The sequence below is a fragment of the Rhinatrema bivittatum genome, chromosome 8 (assembly GCF_901001135.1).
Source record: "Rhinatrema bivittatum chromosome 8, aRhiBiv1.1, whole genome shotgun sequence".
In the NCBI taxonomy this organism is placed as follows: Eukaryota; Metazoa; Chordata; class Amphibia; order Gymnophiona; family Rhinatrematidae; genus Rhinatrema; species Rhinatrema bivittatum.
Genome location: NC_042622.1, coordinates 169,926,455 through 169,950,425, shown reverse-complemented (window position 1 = coordinate 169,950,425; position 23,971 = coordinate 169,926,455). Strand labels below are relative to the sequence as shown.

The following is a 23,971-nucleotide window of genomic DNA, read 5'->3' as shown; positions in this document are numbered from 1 at the left end:
TTGCATGTGAGACTGAAAGTATGTGCACAATCTGGGCCACATACAAAACAGGCATCCCTGGAAGGGACATTCTGGTGCCATGTACCCTTAGCTTTTCAAAAGGTAAGCAGGTAGAATAAAAGTGCCTAACTTACACTCCCGTTTTACTTTGTCTGCATTTGCTCCCACAATCAATGTGCCTGGGTAATGTTCTGGCCAAGCTGAGCAACAGAACGCCAACATCTTTTTCTCTATCTGGCACCTCTTTAGCCAATTTTGTGGTTTAAACTGCTCGTGACCAGCAACTCCCACAGTCTACAGGGCCCTGCTTCAGACTGTGAAAGGGCTGGAGTGGTGCCAGGTGGTGGGAAAGGTATCAGCGGTCCTTCTCCCCCCACCCCACATACCTTGTGTGTGAAGTTTGCCGGCTTCTGTGTGGGTTTGTAAGTGTGCGTGTGACTGCAGTTACAAGGGTGTCTGCAGGTACTGCTCACCCAGGGCCTTTGTCGCCCAAGACAAACGAGGCCCTAGACACTTATGCCTCCTGTGGGTGCTTTCCATGACTGCAAAAAGATGCAGGCACCCCCCCCGGGAGCACCTCTGCCACACGAGGGCAACAGTGTACAGGCAATGGGGCACTTTCTGTCTCGTTCAGGGCAGGCTGTTTTCAAAGGTAAGCCAGGGGCTTAAGAGATTGTCCTCACTCTGCCTGGCAAAGGTGAATTAACTTAGAAAGGAGATAGCCCATGGTCACTTCCTTTTTTTGAAGTCCAAATGCCAAGGGAGAATAATAAAACTACTTTAAAAGACAAATGTTCTGTGAACCAACTGGCAGTCCTTTTGTTGGTTTAGACAGAGAGATACCAATGCAAATTCTTTCCTTTGAAGCCACAGAAAAACGTTCAGTTAGCCTCTGTCTCCCCAGCAATAGGAGAGCTATGGCTGGAAGCCAGTGCTATTATCTCCTGGCTTGTAATGACACCCAGTGGATGTGACTGCAATTGCTAGTAGGAAATGCTATAGATAATTTTCCAGGAGCGAAAATTGTGATTCAAATGGATCTATGGCATTTCTTGAATCAAAGCTTGGGTGTGTAATGAGAATAAGGTGATTGAATGCTATTGCTAACAAACCTTTTTAAGGGAAGGAAATGTGAACATACAGATTTATTGATTTTTGTTGTATTTCTAGTTAGATGTTAGAAGAACAGTAGTAGGATTAGTATCTGCACACATGCAGTACTAGGCTGACCCAATTGCAGGGAAATTTGGAAGATTTGTCATAATCTTATGTATTATATAGAGTAGAGAGGGAGTAATTCATTTTTGTGTGTGTGTGTGTGTGTGTGTGAGAATCCCTTGAAGCAAGGGATCTGGCTGTGTACTGGACTCCAAGCATCTGCAATAGCTTCATCAAGCACCCAACAGAGAAGCTCGTCTAAAAAGGATTCAGAGAATCTCAAGAAACTTCACTGAGAATTTATATTATTCTTCTGGCCAGAATTTGGGTGGGAATTTTGAAATATTTTGCAAGAGAAGTGAACGGAGATTTGGGGTGGGAGTAGTCAGTTTTTATATGTAGTTTACAAACTAATTTTCCTGAATTTCTACTGCTAATTAATTTTCTTTCTTTCTTTTACCAAAATGCCAAGCATCTGTTCTTGCTGTAGAGCATAAGAACCATAAAGTGCACAGATTTTATGTGAATTACATGCAATAGTAATAATACATAGTGGGTTCTATTCTATTGTTTCTTGCTTTATCCTCGGCTCCAGGCTCTGCTCCCTATCCCTGGGAGAACCCTTAGTTGTGTGGGCGCACCCTATATACACATCTGAGAGGTGGTCTCTCCCATATATGGTGGGGGGTTTAGGCAAATAAGACCATTTCTGCAGGTAAAACGTTTCTTATCCCAGAACTCACTTTGAAAATGGTGCTCCCAGAGCCTTCCTGAAAAAGTTCTTGTCAATGCTGGGACAGGCGGCAGGCTGACAGACGTACGGATCTGCCAACTCCCGTTGCTAAGGCTGAACCTGACTGCTCTGCTTTCTTGCATATGGCTCAACCAAGGCAGCAGAAATCAAGGATCAGGTGGCTAATGTTGATCATACAAATGATTTGGCTATTGGTTTAATTAGTTAGTTGCTATATTAGCTCAAAATGCCAGTAGAATTCCAACCACTTCAATCTTTGACAAAATGCAAAGGCAAAATGTATTTGTATCACAGAGAAGAAACTCAGCCCTTTGAAGGATGCAAACAGATCTGATTTTCATGTATTCAAAATATACAAAGTAGCCTCACCTACAGACCTGATGTATGCAAATAACCTGACGAACATTCATTGTGGACATCCTGTTAAGCAGACTGGTTTGTGCCTCCTCAGGACCAGCATTGCTCATCCAGTTAGACAATCAAAGCAATTGACCCATGGGACAGGAGGGCATTAAGTACCCCAACAAAGCAGACTAGAATAGCTGCACCACAGGTTCCCTCACCTGGCTCCCTCCTCCCAATTACTATCAAATAAGAAAGTAAAGACACAGAAAACAAAATATACAACTTTTCTGAACAGGTGCTCCAACACAGGCATCACAAATCCGTCCCTTGCACGTCAGCCCTCCTAAAGAGTCATGGAGGAACCCAAGGCATCTTCCATTTACCTAAAGCACAATCGTTCATCATCCTTTCCATCGGGAGTTGTGCCCACCCTGATGAGGCTTCCAGATCTCAACTTCTTCCTCATAAACTGTGGCAAAGTCTTCTCGATATTCAGGATCGTGACAGCTCTCTAAGAATAAAGCGCCTCGTTAGGGTGGACAGAGAGACAGTTAGGAATTACAGTACATATGTGTTTCATGGGTTGTTATTATTATTTATTTATTTATTTATTTATTTATTTTTATATACCGACATTCGATCTCAATCGAGATATCACACCGGTTTACATTTATGTTGTTATTTGTCACGGAGAAGGGTCAGATTCGTACTTCTGTCACAGGAATGTGTATTACAGCCACACCTTGCTGGCAGTGGATGCAGTACATCCCATCCTGAACTCTGGCACTGCCAACAGTGAGGGTAAGGCATTAGCAGCCTCACAGGAGACTGCAGGACTGTGGATGACAGCGCCTGGGAAGTGATGGCATAGCATAGAGGGCAAGCTGTTTCATCAGAGGACAGCTGGGGAAGGCTCACCTGCAGCTTCCAGATGCTCTTGCTCTCGTTGGAGACCTTGTTGACGGTGTCGCTCATCAGGGCAATGAGCATGTTGAGGAGGAGGATGTAGGTCAGCACCACGTACAGAATCAGCAGGAACATAAAGAAGTGCTTAAACTTCAGATTGTCATTGAACTCCAGATCACCCATGCCGATAGTGAACTTGAAGAGTTCTAGGGAGGTGATGTATAATCCCCCATAGTTCCCATGGTCCTCACTGCCTTCGGAGCTGGTGCTGTTCCCCGTCTCGGCTGGAGCTCGTCCATTCAGTGTGACTAAAGCTACCGCAGCAAAGCAAAGAGTCTTGTCAACACCAACCCAAATGCCTAAGAACTCAAGATGTCTTGCAGTGCACAACATAACGCGAGGCCTACCGTATAACAATAAACCCAGAGCTGCAGCGAATGCACAGTACCTGAGGTGCAGCGGCTAATCAAGATACAACGGTGCAGTGTGTGCATGAGCATACATACATTTTGGAATGTCACTAACCAGGTGATAGCAGCTGAAGAATACACTTATTATTCAGTCTGCCAATACAAGGGCTCTCAAACATCAAAATGAGTTGTTAATAATAGCAGCAGAATGAATCCCACCATCACTCACCTGCTGCAAAGCCAAAGAGGAAGACAATGTAGACAAAGAGAAAACGCAAGATGTCCCTCAGGATGGTCTGAAACACAAGGTAATGACAAGCAGTTAGAAGCAACTAAACATTTGACCTAGAAAGTCTCCCAAGAGTCGGCTGAGCCCATGAGCGCCTGCTCCTTACATCTAAACACAAAGCCACAGCAGCCTTTGACTCTTGTTTTTACATGTCGTAGACAAGCTCTTCATGGAATAATCACACTTTAATTAGTATCAGATGCCGAAAACCCCACTTCATTAGTTACATCATTAACAGATGCAATAAGATATGAGAATTTTGCACCTAATGTACAGAAAGCTGCATTCAGCAGGAGGCCAGGCCTCCACAAGGTCCACTTTCTAGACTTCTAATTTCAGCCAGCAGACTGTAGTTAGGCACTTATGTCTTTCCAAATTCATCAGAAGTCTAGCTGACCCATTTGCATATCTATAATTCTATTTCAGACACCTAAATAGCACAAGATGTTAGGCCAAAGATTAAAAAGTGATTTATAAATACTAATTAACAAGATTATGAACAAGGAAAGTCTGTTTCCTTAGAGCCTGCTGTGCTGACCTTCTGAATCATGACACTGTAGATCCCCGTCTGCTGGAATCCTCGGGTGTAGTATAGCATGTTCACCCAGCCAACCACCAGAGAGAAAACCATCAGGGCAACGTACTCCTCATATCCTGCCAAATACATTATGCCAGAGCACAGCAGCACGGTTGACTGAAGCAAGCTGGAAGCAAAGAGACTGAATGATAGAAAAAGACCTCCAGGCCCACCCAATTTGTCCATTCTCCCTTCCTACTGTGACAGCACAGATCCTACTTGCTCTGTGGCTTTTCCCTCACTTCCCTGCAGTTAAGGCTCACTCGGTGTTCCTCGTCCCATGCCTTCTGAAATTCTAATGGAGAAATTACTTACCTGATAATTTTGTTTTCCTTAGTGTAGACAGGTGGACTGAGGACCAATGAGTTATGCGCTCCTGCCAGCAGATGGAGACTGAGTCAGATTTCAAAGTTGACATCACCCCAAATATAGCCCTGCAGTGACCTCAGCCCTCCAGTATTCTCTTCAAAAGCCACTGTGGACATACTAGTGAAAAAACTTGATTAAAATATGATTAAAAAACAGATAACCGTAACTGTATTCAAACAGCCATAAACACTGAACCCCAGTAAATATATACTCTGATTTAGGGATTGGATGAAGGCTTACCCGTAATGTCTTGGATATGATATCCATTCCACGAGCGAATCCTTGGTACCGTTCTTGGGCAGCCGAGGGCAGGATGCTGAGTCCATCTGTCTACACTAAGGAAAACAAAATTATCAGGTAAATAATTTCTCCATTTCCTAGTGATAGCCAGATGGACTCAGGACCAATGGGATGTACAAAAGCTACACCCGACTGGGGCGGGAGGCTGCCCATGGTCCAGTTAACACAGCCCTTGCAAAAGCTGCGTCTTCTCAGGCCTGAACGTCCAGGCGATAGAACCTGTAGAAAGTATGCATTGAGGACCACGTCGCCGCTCGGCAGATATCGGCAGGAGACAGCAGTCTAACTTCCGCCCATGAGACTGCCTGAGCCTAGGTGGAATGAGCTTTAACAGGAGCCTATGTGGAGGCAATGGCTTTCCTGCCTCCACATAGGCTCCTGTAACCACTTCCTTAAGCCAGCGAGCTATGGTAGCCCATAAAGCTGGTTTGCCCTGCTTCCTTCCACCCTGGAGGACCAACAGGCGGTCCATCTTTCGGACCGGTTCTGAGACTTCCAGATACTGCACTAGAAGTCTCTTGACATCCAAATGACAGCGGAGGCAATACTCCTCTGTGTCCTTGAGTTTATATAGAGACGGTAATGAAACCGACTGATTAAAATGAAACTCCAAGACTACCTCAGGCAAGAAGGATGGAACAGTACATCGCTGTAACACTCCTGGAGTCACCCGGAGGAATGGTTCCCGGCACAATAAGGCCTGTAGTTCCGAGATGAGTGAGCCAAGCATAGGGCCACTAGGATCACCATTTTCAAGGTCAATAAACTCAAGGAAAGACTGTGCAGTGGCCAAAAGGAAGGACCTGCCAAAAATTCCAGTACTAAATTAAGATTCCATAGGGAAACCAGCAACTGTAAGGGAGAAAACAGGCCATGTCAGGAGTTCCATTCACCTCACCCCTGAAACAGGAGACAGCCACTACCTGCATCTTCAAGGAGTTAAGGGCCAAACCTTTATTCAAGTCGTCCTGCAAAATTTCCAGAATAAGAGGGATTTTGACTGCCCAAGGGGGGACACCGGCATTTCTTGCACCAGGCCTCAAATACTCTCCAGAACCGCACATATGCTAGGGATCTGGAGAACTTCCAAGTGCGAAGTAAGGTGCAATTACCACTGCAGAATATCCTTGCTTCCTCAGGCGAGCCCTCTCAAGAGCCAGACCATAAGACAGAATCAACTCGGATCCTCATGAAGGACCGGTCCCTGCTGCATCAGGTCCCTGTGCAGTGGGAGGCACATGGGGTCCTCCACCAAGAATCTCCGCATGTCCACATACCACAGACACCTGGGCCAATCTGGAGTTACTAGTAGGACTAAGCACCTGTGGTGTTCGATTCTGCAAATGACCCTGCCCAGCAGGGGCCATGGAGGGAAGGCTTACATTAACTCTTCTTCCGGCCAGAGCTGAGCGAGGGCGTCGATTCCCAGGAACCATGGATCTCTTCTGTGACTGAAGAATCGAGCAACCTTCGTGTTGTGAGATGCAGCCAGCAGGTCGATGGACGGGAGGCCCCAGCAATCTACTATCAGTTGAAAAGCTTTGTCTGACAACACCCATTCTCCTGGATCCAGACTCTCCCTTCTTAGAAAGTCTGCTCTGACGTTGTCTTTTCCTGCAATGTGGGAGGCCAATATCATCTGTAGATGTATTTCCACTCACTCCATAAGGAGGTCTGTCTCCTGTGATACTTGTGGCTCTTGGTTCCTCCCTGGCAGTTGATGTAGGCTACTGTCATTGCGTTGTCCGAAATTACACAGACCGCTTGACCCTGGAGTCTGTGGCCAGATTGTAAGTATGCCAGCCTTACTGCCCGGGCTTCCAGGCAATTGATGTTCCAGAGGGTCTCCACTTTCATCCAACGGCCTGGGCCATGAGTTTCTGATAGTGAGCTCCCCAGCCCCGGAGACTCGCATCTGTTGTGAGAGCCAGCCAGTTCAGGGAGGACAGGGACACACCCCTGTTCAGATGAGCTTCCTACAACCACCACTGGAGATGGGAGCAGACTCCCATCGGTAAGTGATGCTGAATCGATTAATCTTGAGACTGTGGGTTCCAATGTGACAGCAGCGAGTGTTGAAGTGGGCGAATGTGTGCTCTCGCCCATGGCTCTACTTACAAGGTTCTGCCATCAAGCTGAGAACTTGGAGATAGCTCCATACTGTTGGGCAAATTGTGTTTATCAACTGATGCACCTGGGACATCAACTTCCATATCCATCTGGTCAGAAGGAAAACCTTGTCCTGCCTGGTGTCAAACTGGACTCCCAGATACTCTAAGGACTGGGAAGGCTTGAGACTGCTCTTATCCATGTTTACTACTTAACTGAGTTCCTGAAGCAAGGAGATCACCCTGTTGATCACCCGGAGGCTCTCTTCCACAGACTTGGCCTGGATCAACCAGTCATCCAAGTATGAGTGTACCAGGATTCCTTCTCTTCTCAACACTGCCACCATGACCACCATAATCTTGGAAAATGTTCTGGAGGCGGTGGCTAGGCTAAAGGGCAGTGCCCGAAACTGATAATGGCGATCCAGTCCCGCAAAGCGTAGGAAGCATTGGTGTTCCTGACAAATTGGAATATGCAGGTAGGCCACGGATAGGTCCAGGGAGGTTAGGAACTCTCCTGATTGTACAGCTATTATCACGGACCGTAAAGTTTCCATGCAGAAATGACTCACTCGTAGGTGACGGTTGACACTCTTGAGGTCCAGGATGAGGTGAAAAGAACCTTTCTTCTTGGGTACTATGAAATAAATGGAATAATGCCCCGTATTTTCCTGGGGCCTAGGTACTGGGATTACAGCCCTCATCCTAAGCAGCCTTAAAAGAGTAATCTCCACTGCCTGCTTTTCATGCTGGGAATGGCAAGGAGACATCATGAATACATCCGGAGAAGTGCTGCAAAATTCCAGTACATATCCTTCTCGTATGACTTCTAGTACCCATTTGTCTGAAGTGGTAAAAGAGAGACAGTTGACCCCCTATCTCCTCGTTCCGATGGAGGGTTGGAAAAATTTCACTGGGGGGCTTGGGACGAATCTGAACTGGAATTTGCCCCTCTCTTGGGCTGTCGACTACGAAAGGACTGGGTTCACCCAATGGGCTGAGACCTCTGAAATGTCGAGTTTCTGTAGGGGCAGAAATGTTGGGAGCCCCTGGACCGGCCCCTCAACTGCTTCCTCTTATCTTCTGACAGCCGGGGACTGGAGATTTGCCCCATTTACTGGCCAGTTTTTCCTATTCATTTCCGAATAGGAGCGATCCTCTAAAGGGCATCTTTGTAAGGTTGGCTTTGGAGGTTGCATCGGCTGACCAATTCCACAGCCTTAGATGTCTTCTGGCCGCTACCACTGAGGCCACTCCTCTGGCTGAAGTACAGACTAAGGCAGAGCCCCTGTCTGCTAAAAAGGTGGCAGCAGGTTCCATAGCTGCTCTGGGATTCACCCCCGAGTCATTCACCTCCTGAAAGAGAAGTAGGCATGAACGAGCTACTAGGGCACAACATAATGCTCAGCCCCCTTTAAAACTTGCTTCTGGGGCATCCTATTCCAGGTCAACCAATTCCTGGATGGCTTTGAGTACTGGAAAGTAGCAAGAGCCTTACTGCAGGGAAATAAGAATGGGATTCTTCTTTGGTTCCATCATAGAGTCCGCTCCAGGAACTCCCAGGATCTTCAGGGTCTGGGAAACCAGGGTTGGCAATTTGTCTCTATGAAAGGATCGTAACATGGTTCAATAACGGTTCCAACTCGGGGGGAATTTCCACTTCTTCCAAGGGATCTGGCTCCTCCTCTTCATCTGTGCCATCAGGGTCCCAACTAGGGATACCCTTGGTCAGACGAGGAATGCTTTGAGGTCTGCTGATAGGAATGGGAGAGGGAGGGGTACCGGTCTGGACAGGGGCAAGCAAGGTAGTAGACTGCGCCTGTACAAATGCTTGTAGCCCCTAGAAAAATTCCACCCAAGAAAAGGCCGCTGGATCCATGCCTAGCCCGAGGGAACTGGAGTGGTCCCTGTTGAGTTTTCCTCTCCCATGGATGACCCAGTCGAGGGGGTTTTCAGATCCGTAGTACCTCCAGTTAAGGCTGTGACCAACCCATCATCTGAATGGGAGGAGCCAAGCTTAGCAAAGTTCGGGGGGGGGGGGGGGTGGTGCTGATTCCTCACAGTGCTGACACAAGTTGGAATCCAGGCAAAACAGCACGCACAAAGATGTGTGCAAGATGGCACCACTGTGGCCTACCATGCAGTGTGCCAACCAAACCTAAAGAGGGGCCTAGCCCACTGGAGGGGGGGCCGCTCAACCCGCTCGGAAGCCCACTTCCCCTTATCCCAACGGGATCGGAAATGATGTCGGTATGGCAAGCTGAGCAAGGAGACTGGAGGAAGTCTTATCAAAACCCCTCTATACATCTCTGAAGATAAATTTTCTCTCTTTTTTTTTAAACTTACCTGGGCTCAGCAGTTACCGACTGAGAACAGAGATGGTCTCCAGCTGCAGGGAGAGAGGGCTTTGGCCATCACTGCTGCGCTCAGCTTCCTGCACCTGCTGCCTTTCAGCTGCTTGAGCAGCAAAGTCCATGCTAGGAACCAGCTACCGAACTAAGGCACACCTCTGAGGGATCTCGGAAATCGCCTCAGGAATTCTCAGCTGAAGAGGGTCCTTTAGGTATCACTGCAGGAGAGTGGGGCTCAATTTTTCTCTCCAATTTAAAAGTAGAATTTCTCCTTCCAAAAAGTACAGCAATCCCCGTAGGGGGAGGTACATCAACCATCTGCTGGAGACGGAGAAATACTGAGGTCACTGCAGGGCTATATCTGGTGTGACGTCAGCTTTGAAATCTGACTTCGTCTCCATGTGCTGGCAGGGGAGCATAACCATCTAGCTAGGAAATACTGTTTTTGTGAATTCCCCTACCCCACATCACCTCTACTGGAAGGTTGATCCATGCATCCACCTGCCTTTGCTCTACTCTGCCTCTAATCCCCACTAAAGATCAGTTACCCTCATGGTTTGAGGATAGACGAATGGATACATTCCCAGTTCCCAGATATCTTTTCTTGGGATGGTCATTCCTGACACATTCATCAGAAGGAGAATGTTCAAAAACTGTTTTATATATAGGGGAACTTGTTCTTTTGACACCAGAGGAACCAACTCCCCCTTTTTAGGAGGGGCATTTCCTTATCTTTAACCAGAATTGTTCCCATTTTTCCCTACTGTCTTCCAACTAAAACTTCTCCTCTATTGGTGTTTAGTGCAGCTGCCTTCAGCCGGAATCAGAAAACACAGGACTCTGTCTCACATTACTGTCTGTCCCACTCAGCCCCCATGCATTAACTATCATATGCGACATCATCACATATGCAATGCTATGACCTCATAGCACATGAATCTTGGGACAGACAACAGAGAATGCCGGCAAGAAGCTACATCGACACACAAAAAAGGATGCATCTAGCAAATGTGAGAACTTACAAAAGTGCTTCACAGTAGCCATCAATCAACAGCATCCGTAGAGAGGGGCGTCGCTGCCAGAAGTAGATGATCTGCAAGAGAAGAAAAAGTCCACAGTAATGCCTAATGTTACCTGTCACCAGTGGCAAGGAGGAGCCACCCAACTGCCTTGGACAAGCAAAGCGTTACAATCTGTATGAAGTTCTGAGCTGGGTCTTTCTTGTTAAAAGAAGAATTGCTCCCCGAACAGAGGGGTGTCAGGATGATAAATACATAATGGGGTGTCTAAGAGGAAGGCCATAAGTTATCCTCCCACCTTCTTTCATCCCAAGTGATGCCCACCTGGGAGATGAAGAAATAGACTCCTCCAAGCATGACCAGGATTTCACCAATCAAGCGAAGGCGACCCTGAGAGGTTTCTTCCATTGGAAATGGAGGCTGCGAAGAGGAAAATCAATATGCAGTGAACAGTGGCAGGAGTCAACAGTTACCAGGTTTTTCAGGAGCAAAGAATCTATCTTTCCCTCTTTAAATATGCTCACTGCGCTACCTGCTTTCCCAAGATGTTAAACCTCTAAGATCAGCCCTCCTTTTAAGTCCTTGGAAAGCTATCTGTGAGCACACAGAGCTGTTGCTCTATGAATAAACATATATATAGTATGTTGCCGGTCATAAAGTTATGACACAGCGTTTCATATCACACATACCATTATACAGAGGATAATATAGCAGCTACCATGCTCACACTGTGAGGCTCTGCCAATGTCAGTGACCTGTCAGAGTAAAGCTTGCAACATCTAATCTCAGGTACTAGTGGGCCGCAGTGATGTATGGAGAGAGAGAGAGGCTTATTATTGCTGATAGTTTATGGAAAGGAAGTAATGGAGGAGAGAGCTGAGAACTGAAAGCAGCAAGGGAGGAGCTACCTGAAGAGGGGGGAGTATACAAGAGGGTTCAATGACACCTGGCTGGAGGCAGATTAAGGCCATTGGTTGTGATTATATTGACCTATCTATGTCACAAAGGATAATGGAACCAGTGGGCAGGAGAGTAATCAGTACATTGTGGACAGGAATACACTGTGTGGGTGGCATGGTTGGTGGATCATGCAGATATCCTTAACAACGAGGAGTTGATACCTTTCCTGTAAGTGGCCGGTGATAGGCCACAAGAGTGAAGATGATCATGTAAGCCACATACAGCAGAAACTTAATGCAAAATATTTTCTTGGCAAATCTGTCCCACTTCTCTTGCAGCAGATTATTCAGTGGCTCCAAAATGACCATTTTGTGTCCATTCTGTGAAAAAAAAAGAAATTTGAACTGGGAGATACTGAAATAAAGAGCCCTCCTGAGATCAGCTTTTCAGTCTCACAAACTAAACCTTCCTCTCCTTCCCTCATTCCAGGACTAACCATTCTACTAAGTGTAGTTGCTCAGTGTCATCAGAGCTGTGTCCGGGCAGTACACACAGCTGTAACTAGCTGGCAACAACACTTGCTAATAACACTGCTCCTTCTCACAGCTTCCCTTTGGTTGATTTCGTGCTGCCTGCTTGCCTATGCACCCCAAAACTGGCTGCATCTGCACCACAGAACTTGGGAATCTTAGACGCACTAAGGAAATCCATGCTTTGGTAAGAGGGAAGACCTGGGTAACAAGATCTGACACCGGCCCCCGTGTGACTGCTAAGGTGTGCACTTACAGGAGTGTCACCGCTAAACGCAATGATCTCAAGCACTGAGTTCTTCTCAGAGGTGTCCACTGATGTCAGGTCATAGACGGAAGAATTGACGGGTCCATAGGCCCACTCTGTGAACTTCCGTGACAAGTGTCTGCATTGTGGGTCGGTGATCTCCCGTCGGAGGATGTGCTGGAAAATCTAAAATCAGCAAACACAGAATAGAAAATACAGATCATAAATGCCAAGCACACAAATCAGAGATTTTCTGTTTCTTTCAGGAGAAAATAGTTAGGACGGTCTTTGTAGTGGATGATTTGATCATTAGGAATGTAGATAGCTGGTGGGCATGAGGATCGCTTGGTAACTTACCTGCCTGGTGTGAAGGTGGTGGATCTAATGAACCACATCAATACGATTTTAGAGAGTGCTGGGGAGGAGCTGGCAGTTGTGGTACGTGCAGGTACCAATGACATAGGAAGGTGCAGGAGCAAGACTCTGGAGTCTAAATAGAGGCTCTGTTGTGCTTGCCGGCCACGGAATTCCATGGCTGGTCTCGCTCACTTCCCGACACCACGTTCCCTCTTCGCAGCCCGAAGCCGCTGTTGATGCCGCCAACCCTCGGTACCCGCAGCCGCACTCTCTCACTGCTGCCGATGCCACAAGTCCTCTTCGTAGTCCAGAGCCACCGCCGCTGACTTCCTGCACTTGCCAGCACCCAGGTAGGCGCGCACGCACGCCTCTCTTCTTCATTTAAAGGGCCCACGGCGGGAAAACCTCCGCAGCCCTTGTCAATGACATCAGCACTCCGGGACTATTTAAGGCCAGTCCCTGCCCTTGGTCCTGGCCTCTGCATCAGGTCAAACTCCATGTGAGTAGCTGGTTGCCTGACTCCTTGTTCCTGACTCCGTGCTTCTGCCCTTTGTCTTGTCTTCGCCTGGATTGATTTTTGGCCTTGACCTCGGACCTCCTCTGGACTCTGCCTGATCGCTGCCTGTCTCGACCTTTGGCATGCTTCCTGGACTTGCTTGATTGCTGCCTGCCTCAACCCTTGGAACGTCTCGACTCTTCTTTTGCCTGCCATCCGTCGTAGGAATATTCGTCACCAGAGACCTGCGCCTAAGTCCAGCCAGCCCCAGCACCCAAGGACTCAACCTGCAAGGAACATGAGCTATTATTGGTGAAAGTCCTGTTGGGTCTCCGCACCGACCAATACCGCCCGCCAACGGCGAAGACCTGCAGGGCTCCTCCCTTCAGGTAGCGTCAACCTCGTCTCAGTCCAAGGATCCACCTTCACAACAGGCTCTTAGTTAGAAAGCTGAAATCCAGAACCTCCAGGATTGCATTCTCAGAAATGCTCCCTGTTCCACATGCAGGACCCCAGAGGCAGGCTGAGCTCCAGCCTCAATGCATGAATGAGACAATGGTGTGGGGAAGAGGGGTTTAGGTATATAAGGAACTGGGGGACATTCTGATGGGATGGCTCCACCTTAACCAGAGTGGAACCAGGCTGCTGGTGTTAACTTTAAAAAGGAGATAGAGCAGTTTCAAACTAGCACATGGGGAAAAGCCAAAAGCCACTCAGCAGTGCATGGTTCAGAGGGAGGTATCTTCAATGGATACTGGCAAACTAAGCAAGTTAGAATAAGATAAGAGAGGAGGTTGTAAAAGCTGAAAAAACTCAGATGTACTTAAATATAGAGCATGCAGATAAAATTAACTCCTAACTACATGTATTATCTGTGTGGTAGGTACATATAAAAATAGAAATACAATAAAAATTACTTTAAAATGTCTGTATGCAAATACCAGAATTCTGAAAAATAAGACTGGAGAATTAGAATAGATGGCGCTAAAGGGGCTTATAGACATAAGAGGATATTGGTGACCTCATAGACGGAGGATAACCAATGGGACATTGTAAATACCACGGTACAAATTATTTTGACATGACAGGGCAGATAAAATTGGTGGAAGGGCAGCATATGTTAAGGCTGGCATAGAGTCAAACAGGATAAAAGATTTGTAGGAGACAAACTGCACTCTGGAATTCTCTTGGACAGAAATTCCAAGAATGAAAGGGAGCTAAAAACATGGTTGTTTAACATGGCTTTTCCACCTTATGAATAGTTAAAGTCAAGAAGGCAATGATAAGAAGACATGTAGTGTTAATTGTACTGTCAGGTTTCATAATATGTATGTTTCATTGTAAACTGTTACAGAAAGACGGTATGTAAATAAATATGTAAATGTAAATGTAAAATGTAAGAGTATATAGTGGGGATATATTACCGCCCACCTGGCCAGAAGGAGGAAACACCCTGAAAAATGCTAACACTTATCCGGCCGGCTAAGTGACAGCCGCTGAAAATCCAGCTATGTGCAGCTGCTGCCACTGATCTGGGTAAGTATTTATAAGCAGATAGTCAGATATCTTGGGGGCGGGCAATGGGCGTATCGGAGTGGGGCTATTTATCTGTAAGAGAAGGGGAGCTTATGCTTCCAGCACTCCCTCTAGCTCCCCTTCTCTTACGGCTAGATACTTAATGTAAGTTTATGCTTCCAGCGCTGCCTGTCTTAGAGCAGCACTGGAAGTGTCAGGAGTAGGACAGAGGTTCCTTTGCGTGCGGCAACAACAAAGAAGGTACCAGGGGTGGAAGTGAGGAGAGTCAGCAGGAAGGGGGGATCCGTGCCATTTCTCAGCTTTATGAAAGGGTGGGAGGGAAGGGAGGGGAGCAGGCTGCTCTTGAAATTGGTGGAGGAAGTGACGATATCCACTGCAATGGACATTTAGACCCAGGGCTCCCATCGTCTACAAAGCAACAAGATCAATAGCAGCGCTCTCCAAGGACAAAAGAAAATCCCAGAAGACTGCAGTCAAACACTGAAAGCACTGAGGATGGTGGCAACGAAGAGAAAATCTGATCTGCAGTGCTTCTCCTTTGCCTGCAGAGAAGCCTGTGACACGTTGAACCCGGAAGAGACCGGGGAGAAAGATCACATGGCGTCAGCAGCGGCGGACAGCCACGAAATTCATAATGAAAACTGCATCAGTGGAGAAATTAAAGATAACAGCGAAGCAAAGGATGAAGGCTTGCTGACATACACAGAATTCTGAAAGTGGTTTGATGAAATGTGGCAGGATATGGCAACCTTCTATGCTGAAGTCGGGAGGGGGTGGATCGCAGAGGTAAAGGAAGACATAGCAGCGCTGGGACACCGAACAGAAGAGGCAGAATCATGGCTGGACAATCAAGCCTCAGACATAGCTGCCCTGCAGAAGGAAAATATAAACCCCGCTAACTCCATCACAGCACTGGAAGACAAACTAGAGGACCTTGAAAATAGGTCCCAGAGAGCCAACCTGCGATTCAGAGGAGTGCAAGAACTCCCTGAATACAACAACCGCATATGCTCCACCATACTAGAAACCGAAGAAGGCAAAGCGGAAGACACAGTGTTAAAACTGGACAGAGCTCATAGATCCCTAGGCAACACAAGGGGCAACCTATCGAGGGAGAAATCAAAGAGAGAGTAGCCCAGATTGCCAGAAAAATGGGCCATGTGGAGTGGCAAGACCAGAAAGTGGAAGTTTTCCAGGACCTATCAACAACTACAATCAAGAAGCACAGGGAACTCTGCGGAACCATCAATACATTAAAGAAATCTGATATCAAGTATGGTTGGCTAATCCCTTTTGGACTACAATTCACCATACAAGGGAAAACCTTCAAAGTCCAGTCGGTAACAGAGGCCACAGACGCGCTGAAAGAAATTGGAATCGGCATACCAGTAAACCCACAGATGATCCACAACAAAGCACAACCTCAAAACAAGGAAGACCAGACCAGATGGCAGAGGGTTCCAGGAACAAACACCTTCAGAGACAACCGGTCAATACCACACCACCAGGAAAAGTGAATGGATGAAGGCCTCAAAGGCGATAACTGTTAAATAACTGACTTATTTCTTCCCCTATGTTGGTGGAAATGCCTGAGAGGTAACACTTTGCCTCCGACGTTTCTCACCATAATATCGCTAAAGAACATAAGTACATATATGTGCACTGTATGATCTTTTCAGGTACTGGGTTGGATTCAGGGGGCGGGCCAACTTGCCTGGATGGAATCATTCATCTTGGGCACCAGTTCTGTATGCTCTACATACCGTACTAACAGCTTACTGATGTTTAAGTGGCATAGGAGGTGGTAGTCTTCCAAGTCCTTGTGTCTATCTAGGGACGGTAAGGAAATGGACTGGTTCAGGTAAAACTCCGAGACTACCTATGGCAAGAAGAAAGGGACGGTCCACATGTACGCCAGGGACATCGAGAACTTCTGCGGGCGGAGCAAGGTGGCAATTACAGCTGCCAAATATCCACATTTTGTCAGGCAAGCCCTCTCAAGAGCCAGACTGTAAGACAAAACTGAGTTGGGTCCTCGTGAAGAATCGGACCTTGTTGGAGAAGGTCCCTGTGCAGGGGGAGGCATCGGGGGCTCTCCACCAGAAGCCTCCTCATATCTGCATACCACGAGTGTCTGGGCTAATCCGGGGCCACCAGAAGGATTAATACTCTGTGGTGTTCGATCTTGCGATTGACCTTGCCTAGCAGAGGCCACTGAAGGAAGGCGTATAGTAAGTCCTCCTCTGGCCAGGTCTAGACAAGGGCGTCGAACCCATGGGAGTGCTGATCTCTTCTGCGACTGACGAATCAGGGGATCTTTGCATTGTAAGATGTGGTCAGTAGGTTAATGGATGGGAGGCCCCAGCAATCTAATAAGAACTGGTAGGCTCTGCTCAATAATGCCCATTCCCCTGGATCCAGACTCTCCCTGCTGGGAAAGTCTGCTCTGACATTGTCTTTTCCCATGATGTAGGAGGCCGAGATCCCTTGTAGATTTAACTCCACCCATTCCATAAGGGGGTCTATCTCCAGAGACACTTGGTGGCTTTTGGTTCCTCCCTGGCGGTTGATGTAGGCTACCGTTGTTGCGTTGTCCATTATCACATGGACTGCTTGTCCCTGGAGCCTGTGGCTAAATTGCAGACACGCTAATCTGACAGCTCAAGCTTCCAGGAGGTTTATGTTCCAGCACGCCTATTCCTTGGTCCATTGCTCCTAGATTATCAATTCCTGACAATGGGCTCCCCACCATCAGAGGCTTGCGTCCATCGTGAGAACTAGTCAGTTTGGTGAGGACAGGCTTACACCCTTGCCTAGATGCACTTCCTGTAGCTACCACTGGAGCTGATGACATATTTCCATCAGTAGGTGGAGGCGAATCGAGACAGTGGGTTCCAATGTGACAGCAGGGAGTGTTGGAGTAGCCACATGTGTGCCCTTGCCCATGGTACTACCTCCAGGATTGTCGCCATCAGGCTGAGGACCTAGAAATAGCGCCATTCCCTGGGCATATTGTGTTCATCAACCAAACACACTTGGCACATCAGTTTCCTTATCCTCAAGGGAGGGAGGAAGACCTTGTCCTGCTTGGTGTCGAACTGGACTCCCAGGTACTCTAAAGACTAGGAGGGCTTGAGACTGCTCTTATCCATGTTCATGACCCAACTGAGTTCCTAAAGCAGGGACCTGAACCTGCTGGTCACCTGGAGACTCTCTTCCAATGAATTTATCCGGATAAGCCAGTCGTCTAAGTAACGGTGCACCAAGATCACTTCTTTCCTCAGTGTCGCCGCTACGACCACCATAATTTTGGAGAATGTTCTGGGGGCGGTTGCCAGGCCGAAGGGTAATGCCTGGAACTGATAATGGTGGCCTACTATTGCAAAGCGTAGGAAACACTGGTGGTCTTGATGGATTGGGATATGAAGGTAGGCCTCAGAGGTCCAGGAATGTTAAGAATCTCCTGGTTGTATGGCCATTATGACAGAGCAAAGAGTTTCCATGCGGAAGTGAATTACCTGCAGATGACGATTGATGCTCTTGAGATCCAGGAAGGGGCAAAATGAACACTCCTGCTTGGGTACAATGAAATAGATACCGGGGTTATAGCCCTCAAACTGAGGAGCCTGATCTACGTGGATTCTACTGCCAGTTTTTTGTGTTGGGAGTGATAATGTGATATCATGAACATGTCCCGAGGGATGCTGCGAAATTCTAGAGCATATCCTTCTCATATGATGTCCAGTACCCATTTGTCTGACGTGATCTCAACCCACCTCTGATAGAAGAGGGATAGTCTGCCCCCTATCTCCGCGTCCCATGGATGAGTCAGCCAAACTTCATTGGGAGGTTCGGGTCTAACCTGAGCCTGAACCAGTTCCTCTTTTTGGTTGTCGGCTCTGAAAGGATTGAGACCTTCCCGAGGGTCAAGATGTCTGAAATGATGACTTTCTGTAGGGCCGGAAGTGCTGGGAGCCCCTGGCCTGACCCCTCATGGGCGAGGGGTACTGTGACCTCTTTTTCTTATCTTCCAATAGCCGAGGCACTGGAGATTCACCTCGCTTACTGGCTAGATTTTCCAATTCGCTTCAGAATAGAAGGGATCCCTTAAAGGGCATCTTTGTGAGGTTTGCCTTAAAGATCACGTCCACTGACCAATTTTGCAGCCATAGCTGTCTTCTTTCTGCTACCACTGAGGCTACTCCTCTGGCCGAGGTATGCACTAGGTCAGATCTTGCATCCACTAGGAAGGCCACAGCAGGCTCCATCGCCTTTCTGGGAAGCGCAACTGAGCTATCTGCCTTTCTTGAGAGAAGCAGACACAAATGAGCTACCAGGGCATAACAGGAAGCGATCTGCAGTGTCATTGCCGTCACATCAAAGGCCTTCTTAAGGATGGACTCCAACCGCCTATTGTTTGCATCCTTCAAGGCCACTCCTCTCTCTACTGGGATAGTTGTTCATTTCGAGACAGCGCAGAGCAGGGCATCCACTTTTGGGAAACACAGGCGTTCTTTGGCTTTCGAGTCCAAAGGGTACAAGGCCTCCAAAGCCCACCTCATTTAAAACCGGCTTCCAGGGCATCCCACTCCAGGTCAATCAACTCCTGGATGGCTTCCAGCATCAGGAAATAGCACTGGATTCCTCTTTGGTTCCAACATAGGATCTGTGCCAGGAACTCTCAGAGTCTTAATGGTCTGGGAGACCAGGGCCGACAATTAATCTCTGTGGAAAAAAATGTAACATGGTCCAGTATGGCTCCAGGCGTGGAGGATCCCCGACCTCCAATGAGTCTGCATCCCCATCATCATCTGTGTTGTCTGGGTCCCTTTCAGGGATACACTTGGTGAGGCGAGGCATGTCCCAAGGCATGCTGATAGGGCTGGGAGGATGAGGCCTTCCCAGCTGGAGCTCAGACCGGACAAGGGCAGCAGCTGACTGTGCCTGAACAACAGCTTGAAGGCCCTGAAAGAATTCCACCCAAGAAAAGGTAACTGGGTCCAAACCTATACCAGGAGGAACTGGAATACAGGCCAATGAACTGCCCTCTCCTGGGGAGGATGCAGCCCCGGGATTGCTCAGATCCGGGGTGCTACCAGATAAGGTCGTGGCTGACCCATCCTCTGACTCGGTGGGGCCGGACTTGCAGAAGTTCTGAGAGTCCAGCCCTCCCTGGGCTTCCGCAAAGAGCTGACACAGGAAGGATTCTAGGTCAGACTGTGCAGCCCTAATATGGCAGGCAGCACAAAGGGTGTGTCGCTTGTGCTTCTTTGTTGCTGGACCCATAGTTGCCAGAGCTTGTGTGTTTGGCCAGTTAGCACGTGAGCTCAAGTGCGCATAAATCCACCCCGACGCGCGTAAGTATAAGCGTCCGGTTGTGCGCAAATATATCCGTGTACTTATGTACGCAGGTATGCATGCAGTTATGCGCACAGGTGTGCACCCACTTATGTACGCGTTAGGCGCACAACAGGGTCAGCCCGCACCACGCATGGGGGGAAATGGTGCCACACCAAATCGCGTGCAAGATGGCGCCGCCATGGCCTGCCACGTGGAATGTCCACCGAGTCTGAAGCGGGGCCTAGCCCATCGGGGGGCCACTCAACCGACTCGGAAACCCCCTAGCCTCGCCCTAACGGAATCAGGAACGTTATCAGAACGGCGTGCAGAGTAAGGAGACCGGAGGAAAGACTTACTGAAGCCCTTCCACGTCTCTGAATCAGAGGAGTTCTTTACTTACCTGGGCTCAGCGCTTACCGGCTGAGTACAGAGATAGTCTCCGGCTGCAGGGAGAAAGGGCATAGGCCGTCACCGCTGCTTTCGGCTTCTTGCACCCGCTGCCTTTCAGCTGCTTCAGCAGCAAAGTCCAAGTCAGGAACCAGCTACCGGACCAAGGCAAACCTCTGAGGGATCTCGGAAATCACCTCAGGAATTCTCATTTGGGAGAGGGACCATTAGGTATCACAGCAGGAGAGCGGGGCTCAGTCTTTCTCCAATTTAATGGTAAAATTTCCTCTTCTAAAGAGTACTGTATTCCCGATAGGGAAGGCACAAGCCACATCTCCTAGGAGAAGGAGAGATACTGAATGGCTGAGATCACTGCAGGGGTGTATCTAGGGTGACATCAGCTTTGAATCCTGACTCTATCTCCATCTGCTAGCAGGGGAGGACATAACCCATTGGTCCTGAGTCCATCTGGATACACGCTAGGAAAAAATGAGATACCTCAGAAATCTCATATTAAAATCAGGGTTGCCAATCTTTATACTATGTATAGACTCACCACTCTTATACATGACTCCCTACCTAAATTCGAAGGATCATGGGCACCATACATTGAGTGATGAAACACCCAGACTGAGACCCAGAATAAGATCTTGAACTTCTTCACAAGGTGAATATGAGCACAGCCACAAACACATTGACACCAGATCAAGAGCTGGATACCACAATAGGCATCACAAGGGAGGGGGGCAGGGTGGAGGGAATCTTTTTGGAAGGGGACATGGGGTTCAAAATTAAATAACACACTGAACACAATATGTTATCCTTTTGAGTTGTCACACTTATGTTTGTTGTATGCTTATGTACAGTACAATGCTGTAATTGATGTGTCATTTATACAGAACATACCAATTATTGCTTTAACTGAAATAAGGATGGATTTGTAATACCTTAACTTTGTTATTGTGCATTAAACAGATAATAAAAAAAAAAAAAATTGGTTTAAAAAAAAAAAAAACGGGACAGGTAGCCTCGGCTCCATAAAAACGTTTTTGGGGGGTGTCAGAAGAGTACAGCCCAACAGGGTCTTTATATGATATTGTCGGGGAGGAGGAAGGGGATTACCCCAGAATCTCCTATATTTGATAGCTTTTCTATTTTTATGACAGTACTACTTAGCTGGATATCATTTAAAGATATCCAATTAAGTAGTAAGTTATCCAGTCACACATGGCTGGATAACTTTAGAACTGCTCGATGCAGGGCTAAAGTTATCTGGTTAACTTAACTGGATACATGCAACATTCGACTAAGTTTGCCGGATAACTCAACTCCTTCGCAGAATGCCCCTGAAAACCCCTTTTTTTATATAGCTATACTTTAGCTGGATAAGTGGCTGAATATGCCACATTTGCTATTTAGATGGATAACTTTTGACTTATCCATCTAAATAGCTTTTGAATATAGATCTCAATAAAACCTTTTTCTTTTTTTTTTTTTTTTAATTATTTATTTATTGAATTTTCAAGTGCATGACAAAGAAACCTTTGTACAGTAATTAATGAACGTTTACAAATAAGCAATATATTTCAAATTATTTAAATCATTCACCAAACGAAACAATTCTTTCATATATTTCAAAGTAATATTGGAGAGAGAGAATTTAGGAAAACATCAGGAGCATTAAAGAAGAACTTAAACTAAAAAGGAAATAAAACCTTTTTCAAGTAGATTTGAAGCAAAACGTCTGTGAGGATGTCAGCTGGGCTTTTAGATGACCGAGGGGTAAAAGGGGTGATCAAGAAGGAGAAGGAAATACTGTAGCAGAAAAACTAAAGGAATTCTTTGCCTTTGTCTTTACTGAGGAGGATGTCAGAGTCATACTCACACTGGAAACATTTTTTGATGGTGATGACTCTGAGTGACCAGATGGAATCACTATTAAACTGGAGGGCATAACAACTCAAATTGACAGGCTAAAGAATAACAAATCACTGGGACCAGATGGTATTCACCCCAGAGTTCTGAAGGACCTATAAAATGAAATTGCAGACCTGTTTCTGGTGCTTTGCAAGCTATCATTTAAAACAGAAGACTGAAGAGTGGCCAATGTGATGCCAATTTTCAAAAAGGGCCCCAGGTGTGATCTGGGAAACTATAGCTTGGTGAGCCCAATATCTGTGCCAGGCAAAATGGCCAAAGCTATTCTTAATAACAAAATTACTGACCACATAAATAAACATGTTTTAATGGGGAGTATCAACATGGGTTTTGCAAAGGGAAGTCTTGCCTTACCATTTTACTAGATTTTTTTTGAAGGTGTAAATAAGCGTGCAGATAAAGGTGAGCTGGTTGATATAGTGTATTTGGATTTTCAGAAGACATTTGCCAAAGTCCCTCATGAGAGACTTCTCAGGAAATTGGGACATTATGGGATCGGAGTCAATGTCCTATTGTGGATTGGTAACTGGATGAAAGACAGGAAACAGAGGCTAGGACTACATGGTCAGTTTTACAAATGGAGAAGTGTTGTTAGTGGAGTGCCCCAGGGGTCTGTACTGGGATCTGTGCTATTTAGCATATTTATAAATGACCTGGAGAAAGGAACAACAAGTGAGGTGGCCAAATTTGCAAATGACACAAAATTGTTTTAAGTCGTTAAAATGGTAGCGGATTGTGAGGAACTGTGGAAGGACCTGGGGAGACTAGGAAACTGGGCTTCTAAATGGCAGATGCAATTTAACATGGACAAGTGAAAAGAATGCAGGTAGGGAAGAATAATCTCATCTGTACAGGTACATGATGCTGGATTCCATGTTAGGAGTCACCCGGGAAAGGACCCTGGAGTCCTTGTGGACAATACCTTGAAATCTTCAGCTCAGTGTGCAACGGGGGTGAAAAAGGCAAATAGAATGTTAGGAATTATTAGGAAAGGAATAAAGAATAAAACTGAGAATATCATAATGCCTCTGAATAAATCCATGGTGCGACCGTAACTCGAGTATTGTGTGCAGTTCTGGTCGCCCCATCTCAAGAAAGCCAGAGCGGACACAGAAAAGGTATAGAGAAGGGTGAAAAAATAATAATAAAGGGAATGGAAAAGCTCCCTTATGGAGAGAGGCTAAACAGATTATGGCTCTTCAGTTTGGTGAAGAGATGGTTGAGAGGGGATATGATTGAGATTTATAAATCAAGAGTGGGGTGGAACTGGTAAATAGGGAGTGGTTACTCTACACTTTCAAACAGCACTAGGACTAGGAGACATGCCATGAAACTAGCAACTGGCAGATTTATAATAAATCATAGCAAGTATTTTTTCACTCACTGCAAAATCCGCTGCCAGAGGATGTGGTCAAGACAGCTAACTTTTAAAAGGTGTGTGTGGAGCCTTTACACACATGTGACTGGCTGGAGATGGGGAGAGAGAGAGACTCTTTTAAAGAGCCAATCTGACACTCTATCTATATCCACTATAAGAGGGGCACTTTCAACTCAGGGTGGGGTTTTGGGGAGGGGGCAGTGTTATATTGGTCTGCTTAGGGCACAAGGGTCTGTAGACCCTTGTAACACTGCCCTCCCCCCCCCCAAAAAAAAA

The 23,971-nt window shown here is 46.9% G+C and overlaps 1 protein-coding gene across 1 annotated transcript in view; it reads right to left on the bottom strand.

The window, feature by feature from the left end:
- The window catches only part of LOC115096548 (transient receptor potential cation channel subfamily V member 1-like), a 47,883-nt gene that overhangs the window by 4,016 nt on the left and 19,896 nt on the right, over positions 1-23,971 (bottom strand). Inside the window, exons 7-14 of the mRNA XM_029611312.1 lie at positions 12,273-12,449; positions 11,708-11,866; positions 10,911-11,006; positions 10,590-10,660; positions 4,401-4,566; positions 3,803-3,869; positions 3,176-3,477; positions 2,641-2,768 (exon numbers count right to left, since the gene is read on the bottom strand). Of these exons, the coding sequence (XP_029467172.1) occupies positions 2,641-2,768; positions 3,176-3,477; positions 3,803-3,869; positions 4,401-4,566; positions 10,590-10,660; positions 10,911-11,006; positions 11,708-11,866; positions 12,273-12,449 (1,166 nt within the window). The remainder of the gene's footprint in view (positions 1-2,640; positions 2,769-3,175; positions 3,478-3,802; positions 3,870-4,400; positions 4,567-10,589; positions 10,661-10,910; positions 11,007-11,707; positions 11,867-12,272; positions 12,450-23,971) is intronic.